At 32.6% G+C, this 23375-nt stretch overlaps 1 protein-coding gene across 1 annotated transcript; it reads right to left on the bottom strand.

Annotated features, from left to right (window-relative positions):
* Positions 1 to 863: 863 nt before the first annotated feature.
* LOC134724507 (uncharacterized) lies at positions 864 to 23375 on the bottom strand. Its single transcript, XM_063587559.1, has 5 exons — positions 23239 to 23375; positions 13021 to 13258; positions 10464 to 10600; positions 4642 to 4759; positions 864 to 1127 (listed from the first exon to the last, which is right to left on the bottom strand). Exons 1-5 carry the CDS (start codon positions 23276 to 23278, stop codon positions 986 to 988), a joined length of 675 nt encoding a protein of 224 aa, XP_063443629.1. The 5' UTR covers positions 23279 to 23375; the 3' UTR covers positions 864 to 985.

The raw sequence follows: 23375 nt of genomic DNA, 5'->3' as shown, positions 1-23375 counted from the left end.
TAAATTCGGCAAAAATTAAACTGTCTCGAGTGATGTAATATCATAACACACTTGCTGCAGTGGTGGAATATATATTTCCTGAATCAATTCCCTGTGTCAAAATTATTCTTTGTTTGAAATTGGAGATTTCGGGAAAATAATTTTTTTGTATTTTTATACGAATATACAGAAACACATTGCTGAGATTCTAATGCCTTTATTGCTGGCCAGTTTTTATCTGTGCATACGGGTTATTTCACCTTACGAAAATCGCAGTAATCGAAACTGCAAATGAAAACTGTAAAAAAATCCTGATTTACAAGATTGAAGTACCAAAACTTTTATACATGTGTATATCAATTAGTACACACCAAAACAGATCTCATAAACTGTATGCAAAAAACCTTGACCTTTTGTAATGCCAAAATATTAGTTGCATAGTATCGACAGAAAGGGTTCATTTTCAGTTTTATACCTGTATAGAAACGATTATTATACATATTTGTAGTTTTAATTGTCAAAAACATAATTGATGTTTCAGTACCCAGGACAAGTTGTTTGAAAACATATTTTCATGTTCATTATCTTCATTTTCTTTCTCGCAGCAGTGATTATTTTTGGTTGGTCCGATAAACACTCAGAATAAACTCTGGATTAGAATGCACGTCAGATCTTATCTTCTTTTAATTATTAACATACTGTAAATTGCTAAAAGATATATATTGTTTCGATCAGATTAACAGTCTTGAAATAGCTACAAGCTGTGGCTCATTCTATAAAATAATGGTATATCATGTAAATCGCATAAAATTCTTAATTTTGTGTATTTAACTTAAACAGTTGATGAACATTCATCAACTAAACTTTGTCAAGTAGAAAAAATCAAAAACATTTGTATTTCATTGTAATACATGTACCAATAACTAAAATATGGTGGATACAATTGATATATTGATTTTTTTAACAAGCAATTTTTGTCCTTTAGGTTTGATTATTATATTGAAGTTCATATTTCTATTCCCAAACCACTCAACAAAAAACTTATGTCATTATGATATTCATTAAACACGTTAATTGTATCCCATGTCATCATCTGCTTTGGACAGCTTTCAAACTGGTAGAAACAATCCCGATACCGATCAATCATACTGTAAATAAAAAAAATCAAGAATGATATTATTATGTTTTTGTTGTTTTATAAGGATTTATATATACAATAACTCATTTAACTTGTTGTTTAAATGTGACATGGTTGAACATTCAGAGGTTTTCTTCAATATCATATAAGGAATGACATAATTGTATTCTGTTTTTTTTCTGGTCAAAGGGAGACAACTTTTATATTTTTGTAACCATCTACCTATACAGTATTACAATAGGTTTAACCTACGGTTATTGCAATGATGTGTCGCTTGTAAAACCATTTTGTTAAAAAGATAGTAAATAATATCGGTTACTGTTGTGTTTACGATAGTTCGGAATATCTTATCGAAGAGTACCCCACAAAGATGTATGTAAGTGCACAATTTTTTTTGTTCCCTGGAAACATGGTTGACATATAATATTGAGATATGTTATATTCACACTACACAGTGTCACATGCAGTAATTGAACAGGAAGAGTATTAATATTATTTATATCAAAAAGTCCTTTGGGTCAGAAAGAAATGTCTGTTATATATTTTTTCCCCAAAATCGCCTTCACTATGACTGTTAGTCTGTTATTTGATGCGTTTCCCTCAGTTTTAGTTTGTAACCCGGATTTGTTTTTTCCTTATCGATTTATGATTTCGAAAAGCGGTATACTACTGTTGCTTTTACGAAAGACAATTAATTCATCGGCATGTTTACTTTGATCAAATATGATATGATAACAGTTAAAAATGTTTGACAATACAACTTGATATTTGTTTCCTGCAGTACGAATATTACTTTTATAATAAACGTCTATATTTAAAATCCAGTGAAAGGAATAAATTAACTTTTTGATGATATAAATTTGATAACTAAACTCTTAAAATATTTTCTACTATATTGTATTGTATTGTGTTGTATTGTATTTAATTGTATAAATGATTGTTTGTACTGCCTGACCCTTATGGGTGTTGTTTTTGTGCAATAAAGATTATTATTTACATTTGTGTACATGTATCTCTGCATGCAGCTGAACACTAATTTTTGGAACGAAAATATTAAAATCTCAAATGCTATATATACACAATTTATTGCGTGGTGTCTATGGTGGGTTTATTTATGTACTAGTATATAAAAAGAGTAAAATATGAAACAAATATCGAACTCTTCTGAAAATTAAAAACGGAATTTTATGCCTCTACAAAATGGCAAAAAAAAGCATATCAATGGATGAATTGAAAAAAAGCTGTCATATTCCTGACGTGTACAGACATTTTTTTGTGTAGAAATTGGATTATTTCAACTGGTTTTATAGCAAGTCAAACCTCTCATTTATATTAAAGTCACAGATGATTTCATTATAAAGACATCAATTGATGAACAAACCAAACAAATATAATAGAAAAAAAGGTCGAAATTAGAAAATGCATATATTTAGCATATATTCTTGAATTAAAATGACAGTTTTGAGATGTGTGTAACGAGGGAACTAGCCATACATTCACTCACGTGGTCGGGCTGATATGGGATAATCAGCCTGGGGGCGTTTTTGCATCGGTTGTGCAAGATAAAAGAATTACTGGTATTTATCATAATACTTAGCATTGATATGATAGCTTTTGCATATGTATAATGAGCGTAAGTACACGAGCCATAATTTACCACCCGGGCTGATAACCCATATCAGGTGCATCTCGTGCTCAAAACCTATTATAATAGTGCCTCTCGTGCAAGTTACTGCCGGTATTTCCGGTATCAGATGTTTACTTTTCCATTGTGAGGTCAAACATTTTCATGACAAAGTCAAAATAATATAGGAACTTTTGTGGGAATAGTTTAGTACTTGCTAACAAATGCCATAGACAATTATGAATCATTTTATGGTACAACAAACATGGAGATCATAAAAAAATTTCAATGTTTCAAATTGCCTCTATAAAAAAAAGTAATATAAATGAATATAGAGAAAGTGATGTTATTGTTAGGCAGTTATCTAACTTGTTTAACCCCGTCACATTACTTATGTGCCTGTTCCAAGTCAGGAACCTGTAATTCAGTGGTTGTCGTTTATACATGAGTTACATATTTGTTTGTCGTTCATTTTTTTAAATAAATAAGGCCGTTAGTTTTCTCGTTTGAATTGTTTACATAGTCTTATCGGAGCCGTATATAGCTGACTATGTGGTATGGGTTTTGCTCATTGTTGAAGGCCATAGGGTTACCTATAGTTGTTAATGTTTGTGTCATTTTGGTCTTTTGTGGATAGTTGTCTCATTGGCAATTATACCACATCTATTTTATATAGTGTATTTGTTGGATTCATAATTTATCTTTTCTATAAAGTTTTTGACTGTTTTAGTTATTTTATAGTTTGCCATACATAAAACAATTGTCTGAAGTATATGATGAAGAGATTAGTACGTCTCGGGCTGATATGGGGTCTGGATGATACCCGTGCCGATATGGAAAAGGCCATGTATTAATCTCTATATAATGTCCTTTTCCATATCAGTCTTGGTTGCCTCCCTTGAATAATAACTCAGGCTGATATATTCGGGTCTAAGGATGATACCCGAAGCGATGTAGAAAAGGATGTGTTACGGCATGCATTAATCAACACGTATTTATGTTGTTTTTTTTTCTACCCAGAATTGCCTTCATCATAACTGTTCCACCTAATCATTATCATTGATCCGCAAAAAGATACTCGGATACATTACGTAAGGTAGTTCAAGGGTATAGAAAAAAAATTACGAAATATTCTTATACTTTGCCAAAATGAAGATATACTGTAATATTATGCTTTTTTTTTTAAATGATAAAAAGTATGGTTCACCGCGCTATTTTTCAGGGTACGAGTCGTTCAAATTACCAAATTTTGCTTTAGATTGTTCATGAAAGAACACATTTTTGTGCAGAAAAAGAAGATCGGTTTTATGATATATTTTAAGAAGAAAAAAATGGTGTCACCGAACTTGTTTTCTTTCTACAACTTTAAAACAAGTATAAATCTAAATTTGCAGCTTTGGGCAAAGAACTAGATCAATTATATACTGTGATTGTACAATTCAGGATGGCGGCATACAAATGTATCCAGTGTATTACAAACTCTGTCTGACCGAAGAAATGTCAGACAAAAAATCATTCGGTCAGTCTGACATTTTTTTTTTTGTTTTTTCTGTACATGTAGTAGAAAATGTCAAAATTATTTTTCGGTCAGACAAACCGTAAAACAGTTTGGCACAGACTGGTATAACCCCTGAACTACCTCAACAAAATATAAAAAGGTTCATAGTAAAACACGATTAGATAAAGTGTACTTTCACATCTCAAATGCATGTTCTATTATAAAGAAGAGACCTCTATTGTGTAAGTTTGATTTTTTACAAAGATAAAATCTTTAGAGCAGGCCCAACACTCTTACAAATTCTATAACCATCGATATACACCTTGGTATAGCCTTGTTCGTGAACAAAAAAAAGAATATCTATAATCAGATAAAGGAATGGTATAATTTTTAAATTCCTACCTGGCAGGATGTCTTCCTGGATGTGCTTTCATAAAGCGATAGGCCCCATACATGCAGCTTGCAAACGTAACTAAAATGCCATTGTCGTGGTTGGCACATTCAACCATCGCTTCAAGATCTGTAAAGAACCAGATTCGCCAAAAAAACATAGATGCTAAGATTCAACATGAATGATATTAATATTATGTGGTATGGGAGTCGAAAATATAAATGATTTGTTCATACTTTACCAAAACGCAGTATTTATTATTTTTATTTATGTGGTCGCCTTTTTTCATGCATCACAATAGGAACTTCAGAAGAAAATACGTCATAATCTTTGATATAATTATGTTCAAAATAATAATGAAAATGATAGGTCACCACGCATTTCCTTCAGCTAAAGGTTGTAACAAAATGACAAAGGAGTAGGTCCGGTAAGACCCCTTTTCGGCCCCAAAATATAGCAGTTTTACAAAATTGTTCAAATGTAAACTTTTAGTTATTTATTGGACAGTAGAATGGTTCAGCTACATAAATATGGGCTGTTTTTGACAATACAATGCACATATATCGCCATAACTATCGGGTACTAACACCATTAAGTCATGCTAAATTACTGAAATCTTCAAAATTCTAGCATTTAAGTTAAATTTTAGACGGTTTTCGTGTAAAACGGAAGTGGCCGCATTCGTGTTCATCCTTAATATTGAAATGTAAGTTGTATTTTATGATAACTCATAACATATATAAAGGTTGAGGATAAACACGGATGCGGCCACTTTCATTTTTGACAAAAACCATCTGAAAAGTGACATTTTTTGGCATATATTTGGTAGTTTTTTTCATATTTGAGCTTGAATCGGAGCGTTTTTAATGACTAAATAAGTTAAAATCTTTAACATAAGCTAATTGACTCAAATGAAATAAGACACTTAAGTGTTTAAAAAGTGGTCAAAATCTTTCGTCAGATGAACCTGAAATTTGAGGCCAAAATCGGTCCTTACCGGACCTACTCCTTTTGTAAGGATTATACAGCAAAAAACACCATTTTATGAATATAAACTAAACAAAATCATAGAATTGTAAAATGAATCAGGAAAAGATAGCTCTCAGACAATGCGAGTATGGTCTTGAGGAAACGTTGATAGTCCGTCGGACGGGGACGATAAATGGCTGACCCGAGTTAAGAGAGAGCCATATCTTTTGCACGTTAAAGAGACCCTTGTAGATTTCGAAAAAGAGTAGGCTAATGCCGCTACAAGGCAGCACTTGCACCCGCAAAGTGGAAAGGGATTAATTTAAGTTGTAAAACATGTATCCCAATCCACTATAAATAAATATGTTTAAACTAATGCTTTGAGAATTTCAAAAAGTAAATATAAATTCTCCGTACGTTTTTTCCGTCTAAAATTAAAAAAAATAGGAAAATTCCTTGTTGATTCATGAGTTAGAGTTACCTCCCCTTAACATGCCCATTTAAAAAAAAAAAAAAAAAAAAAAAAAAGAATAATCTACACAAGTTTTGTAAAATTGTGTAGTGTAAGAGTCTTCATTTAACCACCTCATAGAACAATGTGATGCATCGGTTCGCCCTGCTCTCGATCTACGAGCAGCGGCGGGTTAATATATGTTGTCATGCTTACTGTTTTGTAAATATATGCTTTGAAACGTCGCACGCTACTGGTGTTACTTTAGTGAAATCACGGACAGGACACATGCATCTTGTTAATTTTTAAACAAAAACAATGATATTATAAAGTGATGTATATCATTTTAAAGCTTTTAAACTCTTCTTTCAGATTATTGCAATTTTGTATATGTAACAGACCATTTTCATTAATTAAAACTCAATAAAACCTTTATTTTGCAATATGATTTCCTTGTCCCGCGTTACACTTTTAGTTTTGTGAAATTCTGAATACCGTAAAAAAGCGTATGATCTTTTTTACCAAACGATATAAAAGTTTGTCTAGAACAGCAATTTATAAGTGGGCGATGACGGAATGTCGATTTTTCTCTCTAAAAAAAGACGGAAATATAAGAACAAGGGATCAAGATGATACAAATTATGTGTCCCATGCACGAAAGGTTGCCGTAATTTTTTTTAAATTGTCCCAAAAAAGGGAGTTCCAGAGCAATCCCCATGTCGAAAGTAAATAATTCTTATACTAGTATTTTGTACAAAGATCACACTTTCGCCTCATGCAATAAACAGGAATTTTTAAAACAAATTCTTTTTACTCGAGTTGATTAGCAATGTCCGACATTTTGTCCCCTTCGAACAATATTAAACGTAGGATAACGTTTTCTGTTTTTTCATGATGTTTATTTCATATGGTGCCATTTGCTACATAAAAAAACATTATAATATACAAAAGTACAAACATTTATCTCTATTTTGATATTAAATTCCCATAAATTAAATCTAATATACGAGAAATCAGATAAAACTAAAATGTCCGATACAATGTCCCCACATACGATTTCGACGTTATTTAATAAAATATGCTTCTAACGTTCCGTCTAGTTGTCATGCTTTTGCGGTCTTCACAGACGATTTGGAATACGGCTATTTTATTTTGTTGCTTAATAAGAAAACTTTAGAATTAATGTTTTATTTTGAAGCTCTACCGATTCACAAAGAAAGGGTGGGGAGAGAGATTTCCTCGCGGAACTGAAGTGTTTTCCGGACTATAATAGTCGAATCCGCTATAATTCACATTAATAGAAAAAAACAGCTATAATAATTGTTCCCGCTATATATAATTCCCTTGCATATATTTGTGCAGAACTGCCATGCTAGATATGCCGTAGTCCTTTTGCCTTGACATTCTGGAGTGCAAAAATGAATGCATTTGCAGTGCATAGTTTATCCATAAAAAAAAATCGATTGCCCTTATAATTAAAATGTATATAATCAAATGGTTTCAATTTAATTTACTTTTTGATTTTGATTTGTTAATAACACTAAAGCTTAACATCTTTTATCTAAGACAAAAATCAATCCTTTAAAATTTATTGGAAAAAAGCCATCTGAACAACATGCATTCAAACGTTTTTATTTTGTCTTACGTCTTTGAGTTTGTAACGTTTGGTGACACCAGTATCGTGCGACGTTTCTTTATGAACTGTGCTTGTATATATGTTAGATGGAAAAATAAAGTATGTGAACGTTCATGTATCCAGTCTCGTGTATTGATTTACCACAACTTTCCAGTATGCACCCTTTGTCATCTGAAACGGGCCTAAATTGTTTGGATTGTAAAATACAGTTATTGATCTCAGACGGACTATAGAGTTAACATAAATGAAACACACCAACAAAACAACCACATTGTATTATAATCGACAATTCAAATTACGACAAAACAGGATTTTCTATACACGTCAAATATAAAAGGGAAATTCTAAATGTGTCACTACCTTAACTAGCTTGTCACCATCTTACGGTGTTTATATATATCTCAACTTGTACGATTCGCTCGTGTATGTAACACTGTTTTAGATTTTAACGTAGGAAAATTCAAATTTATGTATTACTATAAAATTATTACACCAGGGTTTTTGATATATCACAAACAAGTCAAAACATTTACTAATTTTGTTTCATCGGTATAAGGTGTCAGACCACCAATTACTCCCTCCAATTTTGAACGTATGTAAAAGTAGTCCTACTTTGACACAATATAGTGATGTCATTATTTACTTAAACTAACCAACAAATTTGCAGAAATGAAACTTTTGGTGAAAGGGAAATATATTTAGACCATTTTGAGCCAAAATTCACTTGCCTATGAGTTTGCATTAAAAAATCAGGATTAATGCGCTACATAGTACACTAATTTAAAATTTCCAGAAAACTGGGAGTTGTTTTGGTAGTACCTGTCTTTTCAAATTCAGAAATTTGTTACAAGACTTTAAACATTAGTTGAAAATTAGCATGTAGAAAGGTGATACATGCACAATTCAGGATATACCTGGTTTCCTTGAAGTTAAACTTAAGGTAAAACATTTAGAAAGCTATGAAAATTGCAAAATTTGGTTGAACAGATAGGGATTTTTAATTGGTGGTCTGACACCTTTAAGGACATCATTCCTAAATATAGCTCAACATGCAGACTTCTTGTACGTTCAGGTATATCACATCTATTTTTTTATGGAAATATTCTTAATAAAGCACAAAAATGTCGGTATTCACCTCAGAAACTAACAAAACCTTTAAATAGACTTATTGAGAAGGGATATAGTTACGATACTGTTGTCAGGTCATTAAATAATAAAGATTGCATATTTTGGCGTTAATATTGATTCACTTATAGCGTCTTTGCATCGGAACTAAACACGTTTAAAAACCAGTTGTTGGTATGACACGGGTTATGTTCTTCTCATATATATGTTATAAAATATTATGGTATGATACTAAACCCCTAACGGAAAGGATTGTGCCTGATATGCAAATGATGAAATCATAATCTTTCAATCAGTTTCATTGAAGTCTGGAGCTGGCATGTCAGTTAACTGCTAGAAGTCTGTTGTTATTTGATTATGTATTATTGTCATTTTGTTTATTTTCTTTGGTTACATCTTCTGACATCAGACTCGGACTTCTCTTGAACTGAATTTTAATGTGCGTATTGCTATGCGTTTGCTTTTCTGGCTAGAGGTATAGGGGAAGGGTTAAGATCTCATAAACATGTTTAACCCCGCCGCATTTTGCGCCTGTCCCAAGTCAGGAGCCTCTGGCCTTTGTAAGTCCTGTATTATTTTAATTTTAGTTTCTTGTGTACAATTTGGAAATGAGTATGGCGTGCATTATCACTAAACTAGTTTATATTTGTTTAGGTGCCAGCTGAAGGACGCCTCCGGGTGCGGGAATGTCTCGCTACATTGAAGACCTGTTAGTGACCTTCTGCTGTTGTTATTTCTATGGTCGTTTTACATTGTCTTTTAGTGGCCTTTTATAGCTGACTATGCGATATGGGATTTGCTCATTGTTGAAGGCCTTACGGTGACATATAGCTGTTAATGTCTGTCTCATTTTGGTCACTTGTGGACAGTTGTTTCATTTAAGAAATAATTCATGGGGGCTTGAATATATCGTTATTTTACCACGGGTTGGCCCTTTATGACAAATATTTTACCCTGAGCGATAGCGAGGGGTAAAATATCGGCATAAAGGGACAACCCGTGGTAAAATCTAGATATATTCAAGCCCCCATGAATTATTTCGATTCTAATAGGACAAATACGGCAATTGTTTTGAATCGAAGCGCTCTAGGTGGAGGCCATTATTTGCCGTTCTCATAAATTAACGCACTTTTAGATTTGCGTAAAAGAACGGAGCAAACAGAAAAAGTGACATGCTGAAACTATTCACAAAACTTATTTAGATAGATTTGGATGAATTTTAATGATAATTATCTTATATGTCTTCTATGTATTAAAAATGGGCTTATACCACATTTTAGCATCGTTTGTTGACGTTTCCTTGTTGTGATGATTTTCGGTATCAGAAGCGTGTATTTTCCCGTAAAATGCTTAAATTATAACGTCATCATTCTATGACGTCGGGTACTTCATTCATAAAAAAACATATGACGTGGGAGTACGATCGGAACAGCCAATGCAATATATTCATATTTTACCACGGGTGTGTACTCAAAGCGTTTGAAGGACGTCATGTTAGAATGGCAATTATACCACATCTTCTTTTTTTATATAGTATTCATGTTTAACTCTGTCGATCTTTTTGCGCCTGTCTCTGGCCTTTGTTAGTCTTGTATATTTGGGTTTTTTAATAAATCTAGAAACAAAATCTTATTATTATTCTATTGACTTACCTTCCGCTATTTTGGAACAAACCGCCGAGGAAAGGATTTGATATGACTTTGCAACCTGAAATCGTGCTGCTGGGCAGTATTTTCCAATATATTGATAATTGGTAGCCTTCATACAAGCAGAAACGCCCATAAAATAACTGCAAGACAAATATGATTTTAAACATACTTGCATTTTTGTCTATCTGATGAGTTAAGCCTTTTTCAACTGATTTTGATAGTTTGTTCTTATGTTGTACTGTTATACCACTGTCCCGGGTTAGGGGGAGGTTTGGGATTTAAGTATGTCACTATGTGCCTGTCCCAAGCAAGTCAGGAGCCTGTAATTCAGTGGTTGTCGTTTGTTTATGTGTTACATATTTGTTTTTCGTTAATTTTTTACATAAATAAATGTTTTCTCGTTTGAATTGTTTTACATTGTCTTATCGGGGCCTTTTATAGCTGACTATGCGGTATGTGCTTTGCTCATTGTTAAAGGCCGTACGGTTACCTATAGTTGTTAATGTTTGTGTCATATTGGTCTTTTGTGGATAGTTGTCTCATTGGCAATAATACCACATCTTCATTTTTATATAGTATAAATACAAGTTTTGTTAGAGACGGGGAAAAACAGTTGAGCGCAGATATATAAGAACACGGATATTCGCTTTTATCTCACCTACTAGACACTTCTAGGAATATCATTGGTTAAAAGTTAACAAATCGAAACCGTGCAAATATAAAATTAGGTCATTGTGCATTGTGTGGTTTATTTCAAATGTTAGATTTATAGTAAAAAAATAAAGTTAGTAACTTAGTTTAGAGTTACGTTACTTTACCTAAATAACATGGTGTTAGTCTCAGCATACACATTGTAAACAAACGAATAGTATGTTCAAATCTTCAAGCTTTAAGACAAAAACATGTTTTAAAGACTCTAGTTTTCATATCGATCTATTAATTCAACAACTGAAAGAAAAAAAAAATTTTTTTTACAACTACCCTTAAATTCAGTCAGGTAAGAACAATTATCTTCCAAAGTGTGCCAGTAAATATATATGGTTTTAGTATATAAAAAAACATATATATATGTTGAGCTTGAGTTTGCTGGCGCTCATTGCCATATGGCATTTACTGACCATGTAAGCACACTGTAATACTAGATGTTTTTATAACATTTTAAAATTGATATTCACTCTAAATCTGGGCAAAGAAACATGATTGTGTGACTTGGGTTTGCTGTTTCTTTGACCAACACCTCAATATGTGTATTTTCATATAACTTTGTATTTTTTTTTATATTAAATTTGGTATATATGATGAATATATAATGTAATAGTACTTTGAGGATGCTCGTTTGTCATGTTTTATGAATTGTCAGATTTTCTGAATCCTCTGGTTTTATCCATTTGAATGCCTTAACAATTTTTGTCCATTGATCCCAATTTTTCTGTTTATAAATTAATCTTTTACTGGTAAAATCAATTATAAGCCGAATAAAGCCATCCATAAAAGTTTTATAAAATCCTTGTTATTTTTAAAAGTAAATTTGTCAATGATAAATCTATTAAAAATCAAGTGAGAACATTGTCCTGCCAAAATTTCAATGGCTAAATTAATACATGTGTATTTCGAAAACAAGCACATTGACCTATATATATTTTTTGGCTATTTTGGTTCTTTTATTTATCTTTTATCAAAAAAGCTTGTTATATTGAAATGAGTAGCGAACCTCCTTAATAGCATCATTATGTGTATTTTTCATTCTCACTCGACTCGATTCGATTGAAACCCACCTTCTTCTTTTTTGGACGATCAATGCATTTGATGATTTGAATGGGGACATATGGTTGGACCCCCTATTTTAAATGGCTTTATCGGCCCAGTGGGATGATCACTTCAAACGCCATTTACAAATGTGTGAAAGTCGTTGTGTGACTTATTATATATCAAATAACTAAAGCCTGCACGAAAAAAAATAGTGCCAAAAAAGAAAGAAAATGATTTAAATAATGTATTATTATTAGATAATTACAATAAACATTGGCTGCTCGTGATTCGAATCACCAAGTTGTATTTCTTTTAACGCCGGAGATGAACATTTTCATTGATGTTGCTCGCTAGCTATATATATTCAAGATCTTCCAAAAAGAGGCGTGTTTTGAGAAACAGCTGTATTTACAAAGTACAACCTATAATAGTCTATTTTCAATCGAATTTTAACTCCGGGTTCTATATTTTTTCGGCAGGTTTCTGTGGTAAGACATCCTGGAAATCAGTCAACTACGAGCAACCAAAGGAAGTAACATCAAAAATATAAACGGTACAATTTGGCGGGAAAGTTAAGGAATAAGGGCTTTCGAATGATGAAGTCATTTATAGAAAGCGTTAGATAGTAATCTTCCTTCAAAATTGTACCGATGAACATCTTGAATTTACTTATTTACATTTCTCTTGCTTTAACCGAGTACCAGGATGTCTAACCACAAAGAAGGTATAAATCTGTCGAAAAATAAAAATTCCGGAGACAAAAGTCGGATATACGAAAATGGTCTGTTCTCTAAAATGTGGAATTCCATACCTGCACATATCTGCTACAACTGCTTTTTCTATAGTAATTTTTCGAGCCTTGATAAGATCCGGGAATGTATTTTCTACTTTTTCTCCATTCGCATCCTGAGTGTCTATGTAGTTTTTCATTGAAGGTCGCTCCTTACATTCGAAAGCTTTATTCAAATATATATCACATTTTTCTGGATTCGGAAATGAGGGGATCCCATCATTAAAATATCTTGCCCTCATTGGGCTTCTTGCATACCCTACAATAAAAGCAAATCTATTATACTTTAACCAGAAATGGACATAAATGTATATTATGATTTCAAAATGAAAAAAAAGTCAAGTTAAGTAACTCATGCTCTACGTGTGTTTTAACATTATATACAGAAGTACATGGCCATTTTTGTTCTTCCCTGGACGGAATTCGAACTTATGCCACTGACACTACGATATCGTGGCACCTAATCGCCAGGTACTTTGTCCGGCGCACCGGGATTTTACAACCCACTTATTTGGGTCCCACTGAGAAAGAAATACTTTTTTTTCCCCAATTTTCAGCTCTAAAATTCCCAATTGTGTATAGACATCATTGTATTAAAGGTTTTGTGTATGTTGTAATGTGGTATTTTGGTTAAAAATCTCTTGAAATTGTTCACGCGTTATGCAGTTGTAACTTATTCCTCCTCAGAATGCAGAATTTTGCACTATATTTTTTTTCAATTTTCTAGGGGGCCAAGTTGCGCGCTGGTGGTGCGAACTTATATATTTTCCGCAAATCCTAACAGTCCACGAACTTTTCTTCCCGATTCCATTGGCCCTGGACCCTTCCTTAAACATTAGGACAATCACTGGCACGAGACCACTCAACCAGTCCTAGGCTCGGCATAATGATAGATATAGGAAGATGTGGTGTGAGTGCCAATGAGACAACTCTCCATCCAAATAACAATTTTAAAAGTAAACCATTATAGGTTAAAGTACGGCCTTCAACACGGAGCCTTCGCTCACACCGAACAACAAGCTATAAAGGGCCCCAAAATTACTAGTGTAAAACCATTCAAACGGGAAAACCAACGGTCTAATAATCTATATAAACAAAACGAGAAACACGTATATATTACATAAACAAACGACAACTGAACATCAGATTATATACTGACTGACTTAAAAAAAAAACACATCACTCGTTTTGTTTGGGGTTTCTTTTACCAAATCACGACTTATCCTCATATACACCACTAATAGTCATGCTTATCACAATTCTTCCCCTTTCGAAAAAAAAATCAACATCTAACTATCCTGTGGTTATTTATCTTATCTGATTATTTAAGTCGGACCCAATTTTGACCCATAAAATATGTTTTTTGTTTTTTCTCTCTCCGTAAAATAAATCTTTCAATCCATGGCCACACGTAAAATCAATTAAACCATGTTGCTTCTCCATAAAGACAAGACTGAGGAATAAAAAACTGAATATGTGCAAAAGAATTTTGCAAATGTGAAAACGTGAACGTGCTGTAACCAGACAATTTGACGATATAACTCATCTGACTGTCCCCCCGACAACGATACAGGCATACGGGATTTGTTGCTGATCATCAATGACCAGGTAGATCCAAATGTAGTGTCAATACAACGTCAATATTAGAATTCGATAACGCAACGTCATTTGCGAGACATTTTTACGGTTGCAATGTCAACTGTTAATCAAAATGCCGAATGCCATTGCACACATATTCAAGCCATAAATGTTTACCATAAACTGAAATGGCAAAAAATTGGCAAGTCTTAAAGTGTCACCTGCATGTAATTGCCAAAACACACTGTTATGGTTGGAACAAAGGCAAGATCAAGAGGTACAAACCATGCCAAACATAATTGGTTGACCTTTATTTTTTTTTGCGTTGGTTACAGGCAATCATCCGTTGGTAAAGGGAAAACCCAAGGTTTCAGTGTATACAACAGGATTTGAACACCAAAAATGACGTTATCAATTTAACTTTCAACCAGCAATTGTATCCTAACAATGAAATGTCATTATGAACGAAATTTCACTTCATAATTTTTTTCAACAAGAATTGCATATTTACTAACTACGTTTTTCAAAACACTACTGATTACGATTGTTTAAAAAATCATATACATATGAGGTTAAACACGTTATTGCGTCAATACCGTGTAATCAACCAGTCTGCACTAAACAGCTTTTCTATAAAATCATAACAGTTAAGTTATATAAAACTTATATCCATAGACTAGACAGGTAAATACTATTCCGATAAAAAAAAATACAAATTGTTTTATCATATTTTACTTTAAGGACAACATATAATTGACAAAACGTCAAAAGTATGCGTGTCAGATGTAACTGACTATACGCATAATCACTTTAGCAGGGGTGTTTGTGTTCTTTAAAGTAGTGTTATATCCAAGAAAATTCGAACGAATGATATGCTTTATTTCTCTAATTCTATAGACATTTATCCCTTTCTGAACCCATTGTGTAAAAAAATTAATCAACGTGTGGTTGCTGGTGATCTCAAAAGATCATTGGATGATTTTAAGGGTCATGACCTTTTTAGCTAACTGAATGAATCAAAATATGATAACAGGTGTTAATGAAATTGACAACTTCGTGCAATGTGAAAGGCACTCGAAGGGGATTTTAGGTTAACAAAAAAGAAAATGTCTTTTTAATCATTAGAGAAACAGATTCTTACATGGTTACTCGTGAATTATCGGATTTATCCAATCTCGATAGTTAAATTATAAATTTTAAAGTTCTCGCCGAGGCGGCTTGGACTTTAAAATTGATAATTTAACTATCTCGATTGGATAAATCCGATAATCCACTGGTATCAATGTAAGAATCTGTATATATAAAGTAGTACAATATTACTGGATATGTGTTTCCGATACTACTAACGCTATATGTTGGCAAAACAAATAGACTAGTGTTCATTATGGTCAGATTTTGGAAAATGTTAAGTTATCAAAATTTATAGGTTTTGAAAAATAAGATTATATGATATTTCGTTTGTGTAAATTCGGCTCACATAAGTGCATACATAGACCATATCAAAATCGATTTTTTGCATCACTCACACTACATATAAAATTGCAACTGCTTCTGGCAAATGTCTTGCCAGATGTCCAATGTCGGATTTCATTACAAATAAATTGTCAGTTGCGACCTTATTTATTGAAAATCTAGATTAGTTGCATGCTAAATAGTGCTTTTCCGTAATTATGCATTAACTTTACAAAACAGCTACATACTTTTCCGATAACTTGCGTAGTCAAAACGACTTCGTTTTCAAAGAAATGAAATGTCTTGCAAGTTTGTCCACTGGACGATTTTCGTACGTTCTCAACGTTGTCGATTCGGGGTACGCTATTTATGGTGGATCATCTGTATATATTTCTCAGATAGAATTTTCTTGATAGTCAGATACTATCAACAAGACCAGAAAGATTTTTAAAAAAAAACATGACTGGGTTTTTTCGTGTAGATGAGGTTTTTAAGTTGTGAAAAAGTTTTGTATCACAAGAGGATAACAAAAAATCATCTTTATCAAATTTTCAAATTTGGGAAGCGTTTACTGACTGCAATTTTTTTTATTTCTCTGCAATAAGATTCATGTGTAATAGAATTGAAAGTGAAAATAAAATTGGGCCTAAAGCGTGGCTATAAACCTCTCCACATCATACAAAGCTTGTAAACATATGAGATGAATTATAATTAACTTTTTTTTCTGACAATCGTTTTATTTCATAATCTAATTGTACCGCTATTAAAGAAACTACAGGAAATTTTATAAGCAAGACACCCGTTTAACTTGTAATTCCCGACAAACTTTTTGAAGCAAAATATATATCCTCCTCCTTTTCGGATCTAAATGAGAAAACACTGCACTTTATTACGTTTTATGTCAATTGATCTCTGGTAAAGTTGTCTCATTGGCACTCATTATACCGTATATATCTTCTCATTTCATATACTTATGCATTACCCAAATACGATATATTTTGTTGTTTGTTGCTTACGTTATTTTCATTGGGGAATATTCCATGCATATTAGAGATGACCAGGATATTGACGAACGAACCTATCTCGACGAACGAACGTATAAGGAGCGGTAATTGTATGTTTACAAACGTACATAAACCCAAAAGGTGTTGTTATGTAATGATTTATATGTTTGAATTGTATTCGGATGCAATCAAGATAATAGAGAGAAGTGCATTATATTTACCAACTGTAAATGGTTTTCATGATTTGTCGACTTATAAAAGTGTTACGTATGTAACGATATCATATACATGTAGTTTTTAAAATTGTTGGACGCATGATGAAACAAACATCACGCTCAAGAGTATTCGAGTGTACCGACAACTTTTACTATACTCGTACAGATATGAATGCATACTTTAGATTCTCTCAAACAATATGTAAATGTGAAGCTGTGGGATCGTTTCTTTATCTGTGTTTTTATTTGGGTATTAAAGTTTTAAATGTAATCTCATCGATCAGTTTATATATAAAAAATATGTCGGGTTTTTTTTTAGCCCGTTCGAATTTATTTTTTTTAATGAGGAGGGGAGTGGGGACAGTATGTTAAATGTTGTCTTGCACTTTTTGTGATCTCTGTCCTTTTCATTTTTCACCCTATTCGGTCCTGCCTTTTTATATAAGTTAATTCTGACTTTTTTATTACATAAATTGTCATCCACCTTTTTTTACACCACATTCATTTCCTGCCTTTTCAAATTTCATCCTAGCCATCCCCCCCTTTTCGCCCCTAAAATCATATGGTAGGTCTGTTATCATACCTTTCAACCTCTGACGGAGCAATCTTTTTAGTTTTTAACTGGTCATCAGATTTCATACAAGGCTTACTTGGTCCATCAAAAATGCAAATGACGACATTGGAACCTCACAACAAATTTATAAGATAAATGCAGATACTAATGTTTATAAACACAATACCAATAGCGTTTGTGTAGTAGAACAATACCCTGGATCGCTGTTACAAAATAAAATCAGCAAAAAATATTTCTAAATAAAATTCAGAATGGAAATGTGGAATTAATAATGTCAATAAGACAACAACCCGACCAAAAGCAGATAACAGGCGAAGGCTACCAAAGTTCTTCAACTCCGAGAGAAATCCCGCATTCGGATGTGGGCCTCAGCTGGCCCCTCAATAAAATTATGCACTAGTTCAGTGAAAATGGACGTCATACTAGACCACAACACATATAAACGAACTAAAATCAAACAATACATACACGACTAACAAAGGCCAGAGACTTGGGATAGGCGCAAACATTTGGCTAGGTTAAACATGTTTTGTGAGATCTCAATCCTACCTTATACCTCTAGGCAATGCAGTTTTGGTCCTCGTGGAATGAAATTTCGTTTAAAAATTTAAGTTATGATCCTGGACACCAATGGTAGAACTAACGGAAATACAATAAACGATTCCAAACTAGAAAGTGCTGTTGAGGCATGGTGTACAAATGTATGTCATTCGTAAATTGTAAACTTTGTTATCATTTTGGAGTTTCGACGAGAAAATAATGTATTTCTCTTCTTCCCAATAATAAGCCTTTCAAGTATATATGTCATAATTTTTGACGTTTGAAATGTGGAAGGATTTCGTTTAGTAATATACCCATTGATTTAGTGTAGAAAAATAGGTACAAAATAACTTGATTTACGGTAATTACATGTTAACTATAATGAAAATAAGAGCTTTGTCCTAAATTGTTGATTTTCACATAAAGCCATATAGCAATCGGACAAATGTCACAAAAACAAAATGTATTTGTCTCAAGAAACCAACATTTCAAAATGATGTTTTAATTTTATTGTCTGATTTTTTAATTTTTTTTTATGCCATAATGTGATACTCAGCCAGTTGAAATGTGTGCGTGGGTAGGGTGATCTGGACTAATTTTTCTAGGGCTAATCCCTTAGTACTCAAAGATTGGACCCTCACCCGTATTCGCCTCCTATGACGTGGTAAATTGGATAATAGTATTCGTATAAATTTGCAATTATAATAAATAAGCTTATTGAATGAGCGGAAAATATAATAACCATAAGAGATGCAACTGCACTTTGATTAGCAAAAGTATCAATACACTAGTAATGCACTTCAATATCTATTTTGATAGCAACCCCTTTTACGACATGCAAATTATTTTAAAAAAAATATTTTAGGAACTTATTTCTTTGATTTGATCAGGATTACTTGTAATCAGCATAATCTGGCTTGTCTGGGGGCATAAGCCAACGAAAATAGATAAATTTCGGAAAAGAAAAACAAGATTTAAAATTAAAAATAAATTATATCAATATGGTAAAATTTGATATCTTTGCTTTCACTATTTTATACCCCCCCAAAAACACTTTTGGGACCTCAATTTTTAAAACAGAGTCTTGAATATCGAGTGCACCTTTTACTATTGCAGCAAACATTAAGCTATTTATATGATTGGAGTAAGCTTATAAACAGGTTATATTTCTTTAAAGTACATGTTGAACCATGCAATTTCCTTCACTTGGACGATTTTATGTTGGATTAATTCATTAATATGTATAAAATACCTGCTCCCGCTTCGTACGATTCGTCAAGTTACGCTAATAGTACAACAAAACATTATAAGAAGGTACTTTCATCGTATGATTTGTAAGCAATTTATTTGTATGTCTAACGTAATTTCTAAATGAATGGTTTATTTAGAATTTTGCATGGAAAGATTTGAAAATGATTTGTTAACTAAAGTTGTAACATAAATTGGATTTTTTCCTTTGATGTTTTTATGAAATAATTTGCTTAAAAAGTGTGGTGAGGGAAAACCATGGTATATTATATGCAAATTAATATTGTACCATACTTTGCTAATTAAATATGCAACTCAACTAGAATTCAAAGGGAAAAAGGCGGAGCTTCAGCCATGGTATAACATATTCATGTTCATGTTATTCCATGGCTGAAGCTCCACCTTTTTTTTTTAAATGAATCCGCCTCTTAAATATTAAGAAACTGTTAAACGTACTAAAAGGTCAAGATCTTCATTTGTTTTCATTTCATTACGGAAAGCAATAAATTATGTTTACCCAAATCTTAAGAAACCTTTTTCAGACTATATAATATTGTTACGAATTCCCCCAATTTTGAACACAATTACTACATGTTTCTTCTTTAAGTTGTGAAAAAAACGAAATGTGAAACTATCATTTCCTTTGCGAAGATCCAATTAAATTTCGATTTAAAAAAAGGGGGTACCTATAGCAAAAGGAATAAATATCGGCTACAAATATCTGTGAAAAAACATGATTTTTTTTCTGCGATCAATTAGGGGAACGTACACTATCAACGCTCCCTGGATCCGCCCGCTACTGTTTAAATACAGTGTTTTATCATTTAATAAATAATCTAATAATCGAATTAAGAAAATAACGGAAGAAAGCAGTTTGTACGAAAACTAGAAATGTATAAATATGCATTTTTCAATGAGATGAAAATTCTGTAAAATATGATTAATTTGTATGATACTTGAAAAAAAACAAAACAATTCTTACCGTCATTAGAATAATTATTTAATCCTTGTCCGACGCTGGAATCCGATATTTTTGTTTACCTCAGTCTGATGACATTATGAAGTTACTTGCGCAAACAACCATACACGGGGCGCAACACTAAATAAAAATCGGGAAAATCTGACATTTTCTTTCCTTTTTGCAAATTCAGGGGACATACACAAAAGATGATACACGAGGCGCAAAAGTGACTTGCGCGAGCTTCCATTTCATTGGATAAAACTGTAACGTGATCAATTTCCAATATTAGTTGAAGGTCTTGAAGCTGTCAATCATTTTATTTATATTACAAATTTTATATACCATGTGTCTTACTCATTAACATATTTAAACAAACTCATCCTTCGGATTCGTTTGTTTAAATATGTTAACTCGTAAAAACCATGGTATATATAGTACTTAAAGCTTAAATAACTACCCAGTTACCACGATCCCAATATGGCGGAGGTAGAAATAAGTAAAATCGTTGTCTGCTATAAATTTCTCCGTGTAAATGTTTTGTTTTCAAGAATTACTCAGCCGCTTGGTTGATCTGTAATGGGTTTGGTGTGCGTCTTTCTTGTAAATATCATATATATGATCTCGTTATCGAAATACTAATCATCGAAAAACAATTAAAAAATCCAAAAAAAGGTAACTAAAGAATGAAAATATTGATATACTCGATCACCGACCGGTAGTGAAAGCCAAATTTGGATGTCCGTGTTGGCTTGCGGGATTTATAAATACGCAGTCACATCAGGTAATAATTACATAAATGTATGTTTCATTATAATACTTTATTTTGATTGGCTAACTGCATATCATTTGTTATTCCGTAAGCAATTTTATCAGTCAATAAAACTTTTCATTCATGATAACACGTGGTCCCACAATAAAGTGCACTGGTGAATAAAATACAAACATTATAAAATTCGTATTTTCGTGATCATAGCAAAAAAATGTGATTATAAGTATTGAATGCTTCTTTTTGTAACTTTATAGGGTTCCGCGCTTCATACAAAATGTACTTCGGTCAACGCTTTTACACCCCAATAAATTTACAAAAAGAAGCATTCAATTCTTAAATAATAGGGACGTAAAATCTGATGCCTCAAGTAGGATATGTAGAGTGTATATATTATAGGACAAGCAGTCCACACGCTAAAGATCTTCTGAAAAGAACGTATTATCATTTTACAGTGGTTGTCCAAATTGTCCGACATTCAATTCATCCCGGAAGGTCGCCTATTAGATCTACAGAACATATTTATTGATTACTTGTTGTCGTCCTAAACGAACATGAAATATTCGCCGCTGAACTTCAAACAACGAAAAAAAAAGCCAGAAAGTAGTTTTATATAGAGTATATAGGCCTGAGGGGGGGGGGGGGGGGGGGAAATCTCAGGTGACGCATACTTATTTACTCATTGTTGAAGGCCGTTGTTGGTCTCTTGTGAAGAGCTGTCTCATTGACAATCACACCACATCTTCTTTTTTTATAAGTTTTATAGCACATTCTCCATTCTCCTTCTAAATACGAATACCATCTCATAACTTAGAAACTTTGAATAAAAAAAAATTGGAAAAATCGAATGGGTCTTACGTCTTCGCTTACGTCATTCTTTTAAATGGCTGGATCAATGCCTGGATTAATGTACATTTGTGTCAGTAAGTCCACAAAAAGGAAAAGTAATACACACAAGCTTGTTGTTGCACATGGCATTTGTTTTCAAACACCTGCACACACGTTTTATGTAGTTAGGTTTGTCTGACGAAAGACTACAATGATAATTTTATTTGCAAAAATACACCCATATGGGTCAAGCAAACACAAATATAAACATAAAAAAAACATAGTTATAAATGGTAATTAATGTAACCTTTGATGGACATGGACCTCATTTTCGCAATTCTAAAGATTGCTTTATAAAGTCACCAATTTCTGTCAAAAGCTCAGATTTTAGCTTTAAAAGTGGTTGATAATTTGTAAAATCAGGATTTAAATTATTAATCTTTAAAAATAAGCAATCTCTTAAAGTTGAGTTAAGTTTGCAGTATAGTAAAAAATGGTATTCATCATCAATTTTATTACAAAGTTTACATTTACAACCTTTGATCTCTGGGTACATTTTTACCTTTGATCTCTGGGTACATTTTTACTACAATGTCATAATATATCGTTTCATCTGAATTTAGTTCAACAAGACAAAATCAAAGGAACTCGAGTTGAAATATTTTCTTCGACAGAATTTAGACACAAAAAACAATCAGATTTGCGGCCAATTTCTTTTTCCGCGAAATAAGGTATCACAATCAGAATGTGCATTGTTGGCTCATGTGACCCCCTATAATCCAATTTGAAAATAATTCGCGTCCCAGAAAAAAATTAAAATAGCCATGCCAGACGTCATTATTAATTATTTGGACTAGTAACCCCGTAAATGTAAGGTGTAAAGAAAAAAATATAAAAGCCTTTCAAACGTCATAAATATTTGGTTTATGACGTTTATATGTGTGTACACATGCATTCTTCTCCTAGAAAGTAGACAAGTGCACAAAACGTCACAGATAGTTAAAACAAACTTGACTTATATGACAAGAATCCAGAGAATTAGTAAATGCATTTCAATAAATCAGTCTACTTACCTTCATATATCAAAATTGATAATACCAATAACAACAACATTCTTAGATCCCCTTATATATAATGATAAAAAAAAAAGACGTTGATGGTGCGTAGTCAGTTTCTTTGTGTTGGTGACGTATTTTCATTATGACGTTGC

The sequence above is a fragment of the Mytilus trossulus genome, chromosome 7, assembly GCF_036588685.1.
Source record: "Mytilus trossulus isolate FHL-02 chromosome 7, PNRI_Mtr1.1.1.hap1, whole genome shotgun sequence".
Taxonomy (NCBI): Eukaryota; Metazoa; Mollusca; class Bivalvia; order Mytilida; family Mytilidae; genus Mytilus; species Mytilus trossulus.
Note: the sequence above shows the minus strand (reverse complement) of the source record. Positions and strands in the feature narration are given on the sequence as shown.